This window comes from Cucurbita moschata, unplaced genomic scaffold (genome assembly GCF_002738365.1).
Source record: "Cucurbita moschata cultivar Rifu unplaced genomic scaffold, Cmos_1.0 Cmo_Scf00010, whole genome shotgun sequence".
Lineage (NCBI taxonomy): Eukaryota > Viridiplantae > Streptophyta > Magnoliopsida > Cucurbitales > Cucurbitaceae > Cucurbita > Cucurbita moschata.
The window spans coordinates 4695373-4709920 of NW_019268526.1; the positions used below are offsets into that span (position 1 = coordinate 4695373).

General features: G+C 36.9%; 2 protein-coding genes across 11 annotated transcripts; one reads left to right on the top strand and one right to left on the bottom strand.

Annotated features, from left to right (window-relative positions):
* Window positions 1–2879: 2879 nt before the first annotated feature.
* On the top strand, window positions 2880–3672 carry LOC111449051 (protein LIGHT-DEPENDENT SHORT HYPOCOTYLS 10-like). The gene has a single exon (XM_023088894.1). It carries the CDS (start codon window positions 3001–3003, stop codon window positions 3472–3474), a length of 474 nt encoding a protein of 157 aa, XP_022944662.1. The 5' UTR covers window positions 2880–3000; the 3' UTR covers window positions 3475–3672.
* A 1697-nt stretch (window positions 3673–5369) lies between these two features.
* On the bottom strand, window positions 5370–14360 carry LOC111449044 (serine/threonine-protein kinase EDR1-like). 10 transcript variants are annotated; one of them, XM_023088877.1, is made up of 17 exons: window positions 14098–14360; window positions 12952–13339; window positions 12469–12672; window positions 11468–11656; window positions 11061–11320; window positions 10813–10932; window positions 10544–10633; window positions 9780–9878; window positions 9086–9208; window positions 8516–8636; window positions 7387–7585; window positions 7154–7277; window positions 7023–7042; window positions 6726–6882; window positions 5905–6193; window positions 5743–5815; window positions 5370–5629 (listed from the first exon to the last, which is right to left on the bottom strand). In XM_023088877.1, exons 2-17 carry the CDS (start codon window positions 13201–13203, stop codon window positions 5547–5549), a joined length of 2403 nt encoding a protein of 800 aa, XP_022944645.1. In that variant the 5' UTR covers window positions 13204–13339; window positions 14098–14360; the 3' UTR covers window positions 5370–5546. The 10 variants fall into 10 exon arrangements, with proteins under 10 accessions (XP_022944645.1, XP_022944650.1, XP_022944649.1 ...); XM_023088882.1 differs by having other exon boundaries at window positions 9780–9875; window positions 10544–10588; window positions 12952–13393; XM_023088881.1 differs by having other exon boundaries at window positions 10544–10588; window positions 12952–13393.
* Window positions 14361–14548: the final 188 nt, after the last annotated feature.

Sequence of the window (14548 nt, forward strand, 5' to 3'; positions counted from 1 at the left end):
AATGGATTATAAGATCCTACATCAATTAGAGAGGGACGAAGCATTCTTAATAAAGGTATAGAAACCTCTCTCTAACAAGCTTTTTAAAATTTTGAGGGAAAATCTAAAAATGAAAATATGTCTGGGAAAGATCTTTGGAAAAATTCTAGTCGAGGTTTATTTCATTGGACGGACATAACTTCTTCTGGAACTCTTTTAATTTCTCCATTTCTAGTTGGACTGGGATGCTTTGGTCTCACCACTTGATCATTCCACCAAATTATTATTTTATTCTCTTTTCCTAAATCCTGCAAAGCTAACAATCAGAACTGCCATTTATTGAACAGTTTGTTGAGGACATGGGCTTTTTTGGTGAAGGAGATCTCATTTGTCGATATTTAATATTTCCTTCCTAATTTCAGCTTTGGTGCTGGGCTAATTGGTTCTCTTGTGTACATACGAATGCTGGGGAGTAGTGTGGACTATCTTGTGCCAAACATGACCTTTTCTTAGTACACCCAGATAGACAGAAACAGATAGCAAACACATAAATATTTGGTGATAAGAAAACAGCTGAAATGCACCAACTGATATCATTTGCTGATCAATCTGTGTAGTTTTGAGCTGTCAATTGCTGCCCAACTTGACATACCATGTACCTACAGCACAGAAAGTGGGGTGGGCAAAGGGTCAAATTGAAAGGACAAATAGAATAGAGAAAAGTGAGTAAATTATGATGGCCCCATTTCTTGAATAAATGGCATAATAAGATTCCGTTGTGGCTTTCTTATAGGGATAATCATGGTGTGAAAACAAAAGGGAAATAAGACAAATAGGTGAAGATTTCCACCCTAATGATCAGAACAGACAAATGGCCGTGGTTTTTGGTTCAATCATGTAAAGTGAGTATCAGCTTGGTAATCGCCTCTCCAACTCCCTTTCTTTGCATCCACACTTAAACTTGAAGTAGGGTATTGTGGGTATGGTGGAAGGGGTACCCTCGGTTTCAAGAAAAGGGAAAGGATTTGTCGGCTTTGGCCTGTTACGTATCGCCGTCAACTTTACAGTTTTTAAAACGAGTCTGTTAAGGAGAAGTTTCCACACTCTTATATAAGGAATATTTTGTTCTCCTCTCCAACCGATGTGGGATCTCACAATCCACCCCTTTGGAGGCCAATATCCTCGCTGGCGCACCGTCTAATGTCTGACTCAAGTTTCCACACCTTATAAAGAATACTTTGTTCCCCTCTCCAACCGATGTGAGATCTCACAATTCATCCCCCTTAGGGGCCAGCATCTCCACTGACGCACTACTCAGTATCTGGCTCAAGTTTTCACATCCATATAAGGTGCTCCCCTCTCCAACCGCCATGAGATCTCACAATGAAGTTCGACTACATTATAGAAATTATTTTATTTAGAGAAAATTGGTTTGGATGGAAGAGGCGTAAGTATCTAATTGGATCTTGTTGCTTGTCCTCCCGTTGAGGACGTGGCTACTCAATCAAGGGTTTGATTTCAAGATGATTAATGATTCTCCAAATTTGAAAAGTATAAATATATATATATAGTAGAGATGAAAATAAAAGGAAGAAATGTTTTACAATACTCTCTCATTATCGTATTGGAATATGGAATAGGCTTCCTGATAAGAAATTTGTCCCAAAATTTAAGCACTAAAATGCAAGATTGCAACGAAATAAGGTAAAAGGGGTTTGGTGTAAAAGAGTAAATTAAAAAAAAAATGATAATACAAGTGGCACAAGGCTCTAATTTTATTTTAATTAATATTTATTTATTTATTTAAAAAAAACTAATTTCCATCATCTCTTAATTAATTGGGGTCCATCCTTAATCATGCTTTCTTGACCACTTAGAGAAAATCATATAAATTTCTTTGTTTTTTTAAATTAAAATTGGTAATGGATCACCTTTATTTTTTCCATAAAATTTTAAAAAATATAGCATATTTTGTCTTGATATAAAATTGAAATGAATTTTAATTTTTTATGTGATATATATATATAATGGTTTTTTTTTTAATATAATTAATGTTTTTAGCTCCAACGTATTTAAATTTTAAATCTTTAGAATTATACTTAGTTAAAAGAAGATTTTTTTATCTAGTGATAATATTTACTTTGACTTGTTGTGTGAGTTGGGTCACACAACAAGTGAGAGGAAGTGTTAGACTAATGATATAATTAAACTTACCTGAAATCCTTAATTTGAGCGTTTGGATTGAATTCTATTGGATTTTATGAGTTCGAGAGAGAATTATAGCTATATATACAAAGTCTATGTTGTTAAAGGTGGGTGGGACAGTGTCACAGTTGTATGTGGCCTTATACTGAATGTCTCGATCATACTAGTTTTGGGTGTGTTGTCCATGATCGTATGTCTGTTCCAATTTGCTTTTACTTGCTTTTATGTGTAGCTAGGTCTTTACTATTCCTGTTATATTAATATGGGGTTGTACGACCGTTCAACATAATCATGTCTATATCAATCAGAACTAAAATGTCTCGAAATGTATTAGAAGAGATGTGACCCGTTGTTAATTCTTCCTACATAAATAAGAGAGTGACAACTCATCCCCGTTGATAAAGACAACTCAAATGGAAAACATAAGCCGTTAATTTATATCCATTTAGATACCAAATGGATCTACTTTTCCCACAGATATACACTATAATTTAATCACTTAAATTAATTACCAACTAATCCCACTAATTTGAAACAGTGCATGTAATTACGTATTAATACTAATCACCCAAATCAAATTAAAATACAACAACCCCTTCTTGGCCTCTTCATCTTATTGTGAACTTCTAGACAAAACGTATTCATAATTCTAAACACTATTATGGAATTCTTTTCATTTTTTAAGAGCAAAATAATAATAAAAGAGAGAAAAAGATGAACAAGTCATATGGCCCATAACATGTCTAGTACACTCCATCAAATTATCATTTTCTTCTTTTATGATCAACCAAAGGAAGAAACAAGAACAACCCAACAATGTCAGGTGGCGGAGGATCAAGCAAAGAATATAGAGAAGGATCGTCGAGCTCGGCTCCAACGACCCCAAGTCGATACGAGTCACAGAAACGGCGAGATTGGAACACTTACGGTCAGTACTTGAACAATCAAAGGCCTCCAGTGGCAGTGTCCCAGAGCAACTTCAACCATGTGTTGGAGTTCCTAAGGTACTTGGATCAATTTGGGAAGACAAAAGTTCATGTAGAAGGCTGCATGTTTTATGGGGAGGCAGAGCCGGCAGGCCCTTGTGGCTGTCCGCTGAAGCAAGCTTGGGGCAGCCTTGACGCTCTGATAGGGCGGTTGAGAGCTGCTTATGAAGAGCATGGAGGGTCCCCTGAGAGTAACCCTTTTGCAAGCGCTTCTATAAGGGTTTATCTTAGAGAAGTTAGGGAGTGTCAAGCCAAAGCTAGAGGAATCCCATATAAAAAGAAGAAGAAGAAGACCAACCAATAATACCAATCTTCTTCATCATTTCATCTTTTCTGTTCTTATTGCAGTTCTTGTTAAGTTCCTTTGCTTTCCCTTGTTCTTTCTTTCTTATGAATCATCCATTTCTATTGCTAAATGGAAATTTAACTTGATGGGTTTGATTAAGATTCAATAAAAGGGTCGGGGTCGGTCGAATTTGGGAGCCTCATCGATTTATTGAAACCACCTTAGATATCATACTTTCTTCATTTCAAAAAGACGAACGGACTTTACTTACATAAAAAGGCCGAATTCGGAGGCTTCTCTTTGTATGTTACATGCATGTGGGTATTTTTGAAATGTGAACTCATCGAGTTTGATAACGGTTTAGGTCTCGTTTAATAGTTATTTGATTATTAATTTTTTTATTTTTGGTTTTTGAGTATTGAAATTTGGGTGTTTTGTTTTTCCTTTCCTTTCCCTCCCCTCCACCTGATCATTTTGATTATTTTATCCCACCAATTATCAACTAGAACTGATCATCATTCTCATTAGAATCTCTCGAGTGTAGTGTAGTGTAGAGAGAGAGAGAGAGAGAGAGAGAGCCATTTGGTCATTAAAAAAGACTTTCACAAGGGGACCCCTTATTCCTTAAGGCCATCACCGACTGCTTTTTTGCTGGTGAGTTGCAGAAAATCTATGGTAAAAAGGGTATATTTTTGTATGGTTTGAAGCTCCATTTTGAGCTTTCCTTTTGTAGATTCGGTGGCTGTCCGAAACATATGTTATATTGACTGGATTCTATGTTGTCCTAAAGCCTTGTTTTGAACTATGTTGTCCTAAAGCCTCCTCACATGTTCTTTGTCGGGCTCATGGGGAAGTCCAAATTTCTGTCTTTTTAACTATCTATTTTTGTTCATACCCTTGAATGGAGTGAAAAATTTTCACTTGTTCTTCCCATAATGCCTGTTTTCTAGCTTTCTTTTGTAGATTTTCAAGGGTTTTTTCTGTCTTTTCGTTTGTCAGCTGCATATTCCATTGGGAAACTTTTCACAACACATTCTTGGCTGCCTCTTCTTCTTCTTAGATTCAATTTCCAAGGATGACATTTGTCTGTAAGGATATCAATTGAATATGGAAATCCTTTTAGGGAGAGAGGACAAGAACTTCTATTAAGCAGCATTTTGATATCAGTAAACAAGAATCTGGATGACCCAACTTTTCTTTTTATGGCCTCACTAGGCAACAGAATTGGAGTCTTAGTCTTGCTCGGGAAGGGATCGGATCATTTAGGGTTCTTGTTGAGCAAAACAAACGTGGGATGTGAAGTTAAGTCATCATGTTTAAGCTAGTTTTTGACGCTTTACATTTTAGTATAATAAATGTGGGGTGTGAAGTTGAATCGTCATGTTAAAGTATGTCTTAATCTAACATATTGGCTAAATCTAACTTGAAGCTAATTTGTCTTAACTGATGAACTATGTTAGATTGATTGAAACTTTGCGCACCTCATTTCATAACACTCCATAAGTTTATTGATTCACTATTTGTTTCCTCCTCTCTTCTTTTCCTTTTTTCTCTTAATTTTAAGATTTTATCATATAATTTCATCTCGTTCCTCCTCTCCTTGTTGAAATACTAAAGACTTGTTTGGGCTTTTCATGGACTCGGATACCATATTTGAGAAATGTAAGTTTCATCTCGAAACCAATAGGTACCGAGAAGAGTAACTCATATATCTTCGAACTAAAGAATACTATCTGATACCCTTCTTTTCAAAAGGGATTTCCGAGAAAGGCCCTAACAATCATCAAGCATAATAACGCAGCAAGTGAATAAACCAAAACTCTTCTCAGTTCTTACAAGTAATACAGTTGAAATAGGGGTAATGAAGGAACCTGGAGAATGGTATTATAAAAGTTTGGACTCAGCACAGAAAGAAACCATTGGAAGATCAAAACCAACAGGTTCTTTTTCTTTAAATCATAGAACGGTTGGAAAAATCAACAAGAGTTCAGAATAGGAGCCGAGGACATCAAAAGTTGCAACTCTACCATGTTTTCTGTACACAGACAAAACAAAAACAAAAACAGAAACAAAAACAAAATCAAACTATATCAAGAAAGTGAGTACTCGCAATCGAGCAAGCGGGTGACAATCTCTTCGCAGCTTGGCCGCTCATTCGGTTCTGCCCAACAATCTGCAATCGAGACAGTAATAAAGTCATTAGTTCAATAAGAGCTTGACAAACAAGATAGAAACAAGTGTTACAAGGTTTCATGAATATGCCAATTGCTAGTAAGTTGTTCAAACCTGATATAAGCCTGCCAAGCGGGCCTTCAGGAATCTCTAGGCGGGATCCCTCAGTGCCAACAGCATAAACTACCTGGAAAGCCACAAGGGTACCAACCAATTAATCTCCCTATGAGATTGCCACAAATAAAGGGCACAATAGTGGATCACATGTCAACATACCCGCTCCGGTGGAACACCCTCCCATGGTCTACTTAGCGTGCAAAGCTCCCACATGATGACCCCCAGGCTGAAAATATCACACTTTTCAGTGAAGGGTTCGTTTCGAAAGAGCTCAGGAGCCATCCATTCTGGAGTTCCTGCAGATGGAGACCCTCTTGCTGGAGCATCTGTCAATATTCTTGAAAGTCCAAAATCACATATCTTGACGGTCCAATGCTTGTTGACAAGGCAATTTGCACTTTTCAGGTCCCGGTGAGCTATTTTCATTCGGTGTATGCACATCAAACCCCTTTGACATCCAGCCAAATCTCCGGTTAGTAAAATGTAATGGGTATTTTTCAGAGAACACCATTTATTGGGTACTTTCAAGTAGACTACTAAATGCATCACCCAAAATCATCTGGGAATAGTAATCAACAACATGAATTAAACGCTTTATCGGAATCTTATCTTTCTCCTCTGCCCTTTAACTACTTTACCATAATACAGAACAAGTCAGAAGCAGAGATTCTAAGTCATTTTTAGAGATTCCAAGTCATTAATATTGTGGCAAGCTAACTTCTTCGCTGCTCAAGAAAAACAGATGATTTTTAAAGGGGAGAGGTGGTGTGATGAGGTTCAATGCCTTCTTGAGAGTTTTGGAACTATGACCTTAGTTTGATTTTGTTGGACTAAAGTTCCTTTTTGTAGTATATCGGGTCTCCAAATCCCATGGCACTTTAAACCACAGTACATACAGCCAGATGAAAAGAAATACTCTTCATTCACTAGGATCAACGAGGAAGTGAGTGTATTATGTTTCGTGAATGTTCAAAACATACCTGCATATGTCACGCAACATCTTCAGTCTCCTCCGCCAGCTAAGTTTTTTTTTCTGACCACTCAAATGGATCAAGGAATACAAGGAACCCAGCTCCATATATTCTGTGATCATCGACAAGCGTGGCGGTTCTGTACATGCGCCCAGAAATAATATAACTGCAGCAAAAAGAAAAGAAATCAATCAGGGATATATAAACTGCATCCAATAAGGTATGTCCGTACAGATCAGTTCATGCAACATTATATGAAGAAAATGCAGTGATGCTACAATTTCAACTAGAAGGATGGAGATGTACCATTAGGATGTCGAAGACGACTAGCAAAGAAAGAAACCCATGCACAAATACAAAGAGAACGGAATAAGATAAATGGAAGTCAATGGAAGATAAATAAATAAATAAATAATTTGTGAGCCAAAAAAAGATACCTAAGAATTAATATCTCATTACAGAAGTCCTCAATGTTTTCAGGAGTTAGATCTTGCTCTAGGAAAACTTTGATTGCCACATCCGTCCCATTCCAAATGCCACGAAAAACTTCTCCAAAAAACCCTGGATTGATATTGACACCAAAGGTCTCTCAATGAAACAAAAGGAAAATAGCATTCTCACAAAATTGGAATTCTGGCAAGGACATGCTCCAAAATAAAAACATGCTCACCGATTCCAATACGGATTCCAACTGTCAGTTCTGAGTAATCGATATTCCACTCGGGGTAAGGTAATAGGGGTTTGTCGTTCAAGGAGAATGATTCAAGAACTTTAGTCCATGCTGAATGCCCACTTCTATCAGAGGTTTGACCCCTATAATCATGTGGCGATGACGGTAATGATATTGCTCTTTGAGAACCCACTTGATCCTGAAAGTAAAATAGAGAGAAAACCACTCACAATAAATTCCCTTTTGGTAACTATTTAAGTGGCTCCATAAACAGTGCCAAAACTAAGATACTTCATCATGATCACACAAATGACGGGATGAAAATTTCATGACAAGAATCACCCCTCCAAATTTCCCCCCCATGCAAATAATCTTATCTTCTAAATCACTCAACCTTCCTTCAGTGGTTTGCAAGTATTTACCCTTTGTAATACTAATAATATGATTAACTCTTACCAACTAGAAACCAACAAATATTGTTTTGAAGATGAACAGGTGAAGGTCAGGAGAAAATCTTAAGCCCAAACAGGAGGTTTCAACCCTACTGCACGTAACATGATTTTTATGCAGCGATCATTTTACACTCAAAGTCTTTTCATTCTCAGTATGCAAGCCCATGCCACTCCTCCTTATAATGTATGAATGATTGTAATACAATCTAAATAAATCACATTACCAATCGTCATCTATACCTTAAATTCCCCTCACATTTCTGGGCTCATTGGATTAAAAATTAAGAATTATTATTAGACCATCAATGACTGCCTTTGAATCAACATTTAATAGCTGAACAACTCAAGATCTTTCATATCCTAAGTTTGAAATAGGTAGGTGTTCGCTACAGGTTTGGAGCCATATGTGTCAGGGCTTTTACCACTATGTAAGACACCATAGTTAGTTTATACCAATTCTGAAACCATAATGTGTAGAGGCATGGTCGCAGAGTGCACTCAGATTCTTTTTAACCTCCCACCAGACTCTCTCCCAAAAGGGAAAAAAAAAAAATCAAAATTTTCCCTTCGAATATGTACAGATGCAGAACAAGGATGAAATTTCAACGTGATGTAAGAAAGCAATATGATGATGAACATAAAGTCAGTCCTCCATTACCAGGACAAATGAAACCTACATTTCTCCGAACATCTGAACTATTATTTCTTTCATTTGAAGGGTGGGAGAACGACCTGTCATCTACTTGTTCTCTCAAAAGACGATTTTGCTTCAGTGTTTCATTCATTGCTCGTACAGCCCTGAGATTGTGAAAGCAGACAATTGAGACACAGACATACAATTAAAGAATTCTGGTTGATTATGCTGTTTCATGATAAAATAACAATCGCAAAACAACATAAACACAATTACTGCACTGAGAACATTGGTAGAACTAAATAAATAAATAAGGCACTCACTCAATAATATATCGAGCACAGCATGACAATATCCACTTAAGCAGATGAATTTGTTCAGACTTGATAAACTCGTTCAACAATCTAATTTTAATGTTTTGTGTAACAATCCTTGGTTAAAGAAAGGATCGCACTGTGGCTTGAATGTGTAACTAATATTCGCTAAGAAAATCAAGGCAGTGAAAAGCAAGTTTCGTCCCGCATCAACGTACATGAAGGCAGAATTGGAAAGTTTGATTACCATTTAAAGGGAAACAAAGAAATTAGTGGGAAAATCGAAAGCAAAAATCAACCTCACGATATCATCACCAATCTCTGGAGTAATGCTGATGCTCCTTCTTCTTAATCGACGTGCTTCTGAATTTGAAGCCGAAGTGGAAGTGGAAGTTGAAGTTGAAGCACCATCTGATCTGTCGCTAAATCAAAAAGGGAAAATATTATTATCATGAATAAATAACACGATAACAAAACTAATAAGGGGTTTCTACACATAAACAGAAACAGGCTACATAGAAACAAATAAGGTGGTCTGAGCTACCATACGGTAAATCTTGAGCAATGCGCATTTTTTACACTAAAATTTTAATAATTATAAATTTCCATTCACAAACTAGATAAAAAGAAATTTCATCCACAAAGTTCTAGTCCAAGTCCACGGTGGAAAACAATCTCAACGCAGAGTTATGGACGGGTCCTTATGGATATTGAACTCCACGAGATAAAGACACATTTTGTAACTATTTTTCCTTTCATAATAAAATGTCAGACTACAGGATGCTAGAAAATTAAATGATTGGTGTTTTCCTATCTCTATCAAGCCATATTTTTTGAAGAAAATATCAGAGAATTATACCACAGTATTGCTATGCTATATTTATAAGACCATGTCACATTATCAGCAAGGAGTTGTAAAAATGTCTTTCTTGCAAAATGGTACATACGTTATGGGACCATAACTGACAGTGACGTGATATTATAAGAATAAACCTTGAAGTAGAGACATCATCAGAAAAATCTCTGAAGGCTTTCCTATCCCCACTAAGCATGGACCGGCCTCGCGCCCGAAATGAAGGATGCTCTGGACTGCTGAACAAAAGGAAATTGAGAACATACCCAAACAATTATTTTCATGAGGCATAAAATAATAGTCAGAAGCCAAATATTTCAATGATTCACTGTTTTTATCTATATACATAGATAAACCATTCGTTTATATGATGAAATGGAATACCTTTATTACAAAAAAATACTTTTATTGGTTTAACGATGGTAGATAAACTATAATTACAAAAAGGGGAGACACTTTGCTCCAAGTGCCAAAAGAGAAGTGGAATTACAGAGATTCGCTGCTCCAGAGCGAATTTCAAATACTTAGTCGGCAGGAAATGGAAACAGAAAAAACAAAACGAATAAATCCTCTTTGTTTTCAATCAAGAACCTTTCAGGGGCTCCCTCCGCAAGTACTTGAGTATAAACCGAGAAATTGAATTATACACAAATTACGTGATCTTATTTGCCTTGGGCCATATCTATCGACTCTTCCACAGAACCTAAATTAACGTGCTTAAGATCGTCATTTCAGTTTAACTAATATCTATAGTTAATTACCCAGAAAGGTTGTCGTGAACAACATGAATGAAAAAAATATAGATGATTAATGGAATTTATTTGAATGGAAAATATAATTATTATTTTTTTTAACACCATAAAAAGATGACCATATTATCCAAGAACAAGAATTCAAGAAAGACCTTGAACTAGCAGTCCGCTGTTCAGCAATATCTTTTCTCCGACAACTTCGCCAAAATGCATTTGCAATGTTAGGTTCACTATGTGATAAACTGAGAGATTTGAAAATAAGATACAATAACAGAAATCTCAGTGCATTTCTTGCATCTTTGCATCAAAAAGAGATTTTTGAGGGAAAAAGAAAGAGTAACAATTCATATGAAGTAATCAAGAAATAAATGGTTTTGTTAGCTATGGTCACTTGTGACTACTTACTGGAACAATTTATTACCTCATTTTCCTGTCGAGTGTTGTGCTTGATCGCAACATCATATTGCGCAATGAAGGAGCATATGCATTTGAAGCTGCTTCAATTTTTCTGTGGAATTGAAGGCTCTCATCTTTTTCACCACTGTCGCAAAAAGGGATCTAGCTCAACAAGGGACAGTAGAACGCATACAAAAACCTAAAACTTTAAATTTTCATACAAGATTGGAGATGTTGAGGAACCAGAGGTTTAACTTTTATGCAACATCCCACCTGTCAAGATCAACTCTTTCTGAGAAACCATAAAGAGGACTGTTAGGTTCTAGTGGTGAATCACATGAGTCGTTTTCTGCAGAATCGCTTTCCCCAGCAGCGGAAATATGTGTCATAAAAATTGCCTTAGTTGACTGAGGTAACAACTGGCCAGGAAATCGCATCAGATCAACAACTAGTTCGACAGAATTCAACACAACTGTCACCGACATGTGCTTGTATGAGTCCACGCACCCATTAGCCCCCTCATTTGGCAAGCCCTGCACAAGATAAAAAGGTGAATGAGGAATTGTCAGATGGCGTTTGACAAAGCAGATATGTCTATTCTATTGTCAACTGTGGAAAAAATGGGAATTTGTAGGAAGGAACAACCTACTGCAATAAATAAAATCAAGTTGTGAGCTTACCATCATGAGACGACTTTCAAGCCCTACAGTGTCCGCCAGAACCTTAAATAAGATAGCTCTAGGACGGCAAGAACCAAATTTTATTTGACCGAGCAACTGAATGCCTCTATCCTCAAACAAGTGGTTGGCATCTTCTACAGCAGCTTTTGCTGGACTTTCTAAAATTGGTCGTTTATAAAAATCAGAAACCTGGGAAGGTGGAGTAAGAAAGAGGAATAGTTAACCTCTGAGAAATAGAAAAATGAATATGAACACGAAATTTCACAAATCTGAGAAAACAGGTCAAAAAAAACAGGAATAATGCATAAAACATAAGAAATAAGAAATGCCTAAAGGAAAGGTTAACGGCATAGACTTCGAAAGGAAAAAAAACCGCTAGTTAAAGGGTTCTGCACTCTTCACAGAATGCATCTTTTTCTTATAAGACCTTCAATACAATCTATCCTAATCGTCAATGTAGACAGTGGCTAAACAAATTAGCTATAGAGTTACACTACGCAAGGTATCAATTTTGAAACCTACGCCTATTAATCCAAATGGAGTCAAGTAGCAAATGGTCTCTAACTGGGTAAAATACTATGCACCGAAGGATTGAATAAATTATCCATTATGCTACAAAATCAATTTCAGGTCGGAGGCACATGAATACGAATTAACAATTCTTATTTGCTCCATGCTAATTAGTTGGCCTAAAATGTTTGCAGGATTGAAGAATCAACATTTTTCCACAAGTTGTCACATTCTGAGCCACAAGAATAAATATAATTGACTGTTTTGAGGGAGGAATAAACAAAAATGAAGGTTCAGAACTTGATTCGTGTATAGTTAGGAAATAGTTCAGATTTTCCCTTTCATTAGCATCTTCAGATAACCTCATTGTAGATGTTATTAACAACTGAAACACCATTTCCAATATTTGAAGGAAAATCCAATAGAGAAACAGTTGCAAAATTTAGATAAGGGGTATTAGCAAGAAATATGACTGCTAAAATTCTCCTCACCAGTCCAGCAATCTTCTTGATAATTGCAGCTGGATTTGAACTCACGCCTTTAATCAGTGTTGAGATCAGTTGCTTCAGCATAGAAAGCTTTTTATCTTTCTCTGGCTCCACAAGAATAACATCGTTTCTGTAACCTTCGGCCTCCAAAGCACGAAGCTCATCTAACGAAGGAATACTGTGGAACCGCTCTTTTAGCCTCTTATCCTGTAAGTACATTATAGAATTGGTTTAGGCTCTAGTTTGTAGAACCAAGTTACACGACAAAAATTATGATCATAAATAACACCAGTTGCCAAAAACTGCAGTAAACATCAATACAAAAACTTAAGTATGAGATCAACAAAATTATCAGCGAAAAGTACTATATTTAATTAATGAACAGATAAACAGGGAAAACATGAAGCAAGATCCATAAGAAACAAAGCTCACATAGTAAAAATTATTATTCTGGACTGAAAAATTTAAATGGGAAAAATGCCATACCGGAATAACATAATAGAAACCATCTGGAATTGGTTCACAAAGCATTCCAGTACGCCAGAGAATTTGAGATGCTCTCTGAGGCGACAACAACACATCTTGGTCAGAATTGATGATCTCTTCCCTTTCACTCACAATGTCTTCCCGAGGACCCAAAGAAACAGATCCAAATTTCTCCACAAAATCAGAAGACCACCAGGAAGCATTGGAAGTCCCTTGCTCTGATGGTGCAACATCGTCTCGCTGATCCTCCATGCCTTTAAATGTTTTGAATATAAAACCATTTCACCGAGTAGTTTCTACCCCCATACAAGGTCAAATCCGAGCTTACATAACTCTCACTCAACAAAACCACTGATAAAACCCTTGGCTTTCCCCCAATAACTTCAAGCTGGAGGACATAATACCCATGAAAAAGGAGCGTCAAATTGTTTGGTCATAAGAACTGATGGGAACAAAAAAAACATAAAAAGAGGACATTAATAAAGTCATGTTTACACAAGGAAACAGAGCAGAAATCAGAGACCCCAGAAAACTAAACAAGACACACAAGACACACAAATATTAAAAAGTTAAATCGTCATCGAAATCATAATATCCATCCCTCTCTATATAAACAGCAATAACCCCGAGAATGTAGAAATATACCGATTTCGCAATAGCCATAACAGCATTATAAGATAATTACACACCTCGAGAACGATTAACCACTGAATAACAAACGGCCTAATCCACAGATACAATGTATAAATTAATTTGAAAAACTCAACACAATAACTGTTCGATAAATTGTAATTAAATGCTCGCTATATATATTCAAACCGACAGGTTATTTATAAACAAAACTGACAAGAAATTCAAATAACGACGAAGAATCAAACAGAAAACGCTTAATCCTTCTTAAGTAGGGCGTTAAAAAAAATTCAAAAAAACGAAACTTCAAATACCTCATCAGAAACAACGAGAAGAAACCCAGAAACAAAACGGGAATACGAAATTGAGTGAGTAATCAGACAATCACAAAAGAAAAGAGTATGAAAGTGAGTGAGGAGCATATACAAAAGCTAACATTGCAATAAAAGAACATTCCTACATTACCTAGATAAAGAAAGCAAAAGAAAAGTGGATGAAGTAAGGGATTGGGATTACCAGGAGCGGATCGGAACATTTGAATCTTGATCCCGTCAGTGAGAGAATGAACATGAACATAAGAGCATCGGGAAGCCAAAGATTGGTCGAGAGAAATGGGAAGGATAGAGTGAGAGGAAAGAAAAGAAGAGAGAGAGAAAGGGAAGAAGGGATTTGATTGATATAATTGATGGACGAAGAAAGCGATGGAGTCTGTTTCTGTTTCTCTCTCTAGAGAGAGATTCAGAGAGTTACAGAGGAGGGAGAAAGAGAGAGAATTGGGCGATGGTGAATCACGTGCTATGGAAATAGAAGACCGGAGGAAGGGTTCGCATTCGGGTCGGGTTCGCGTTCGGGTCGGGCTCGGGATCTGACTCTCTCCGGCCCGCCTCTCTCCGACAGCCAGCTGGCCTAGCGGGTGGCTTACCAACATCCACACCTTCCTCCGCGTGAACCCTTTTAATTCCCCTTT

What these genes read in the sequence shown, in the direction of transcription:
- LOC111449051 (XM_023088894.1), top strand. Translation starts at nt 3,001, where the DNA reads ATGTCAGGTGGCGGAGGATCAAGCAAAGAATATAGAGAAGGATCGTCG.
- LOC111449044 (XM_023088877.1), bottom strand. Translation starts at nt 13,203, where the DNA reads ATGGAGGATCAGCGAGACGATGTTGCACCATCAGAGCAAGGGACTTCC. An exon ending in TTGAAAGTCGTCTCATGATG is followed by an intron (nt 11,321 to 11,467) that starts GTAAGCTCACAA and finishes TATCTTGTGCAG; the next exon opens with GGCTTGCCAAATGAGGGGGC. An exon ending in GAAAGAGTTGATCTTGACAG is followed by an intron (nt 10,933 to 11,060) that starts GTGGGATGTTGC and finishes TTTTTGCGACAG; the next exon opens with TGGTGAAAAAGATGAGAGCC.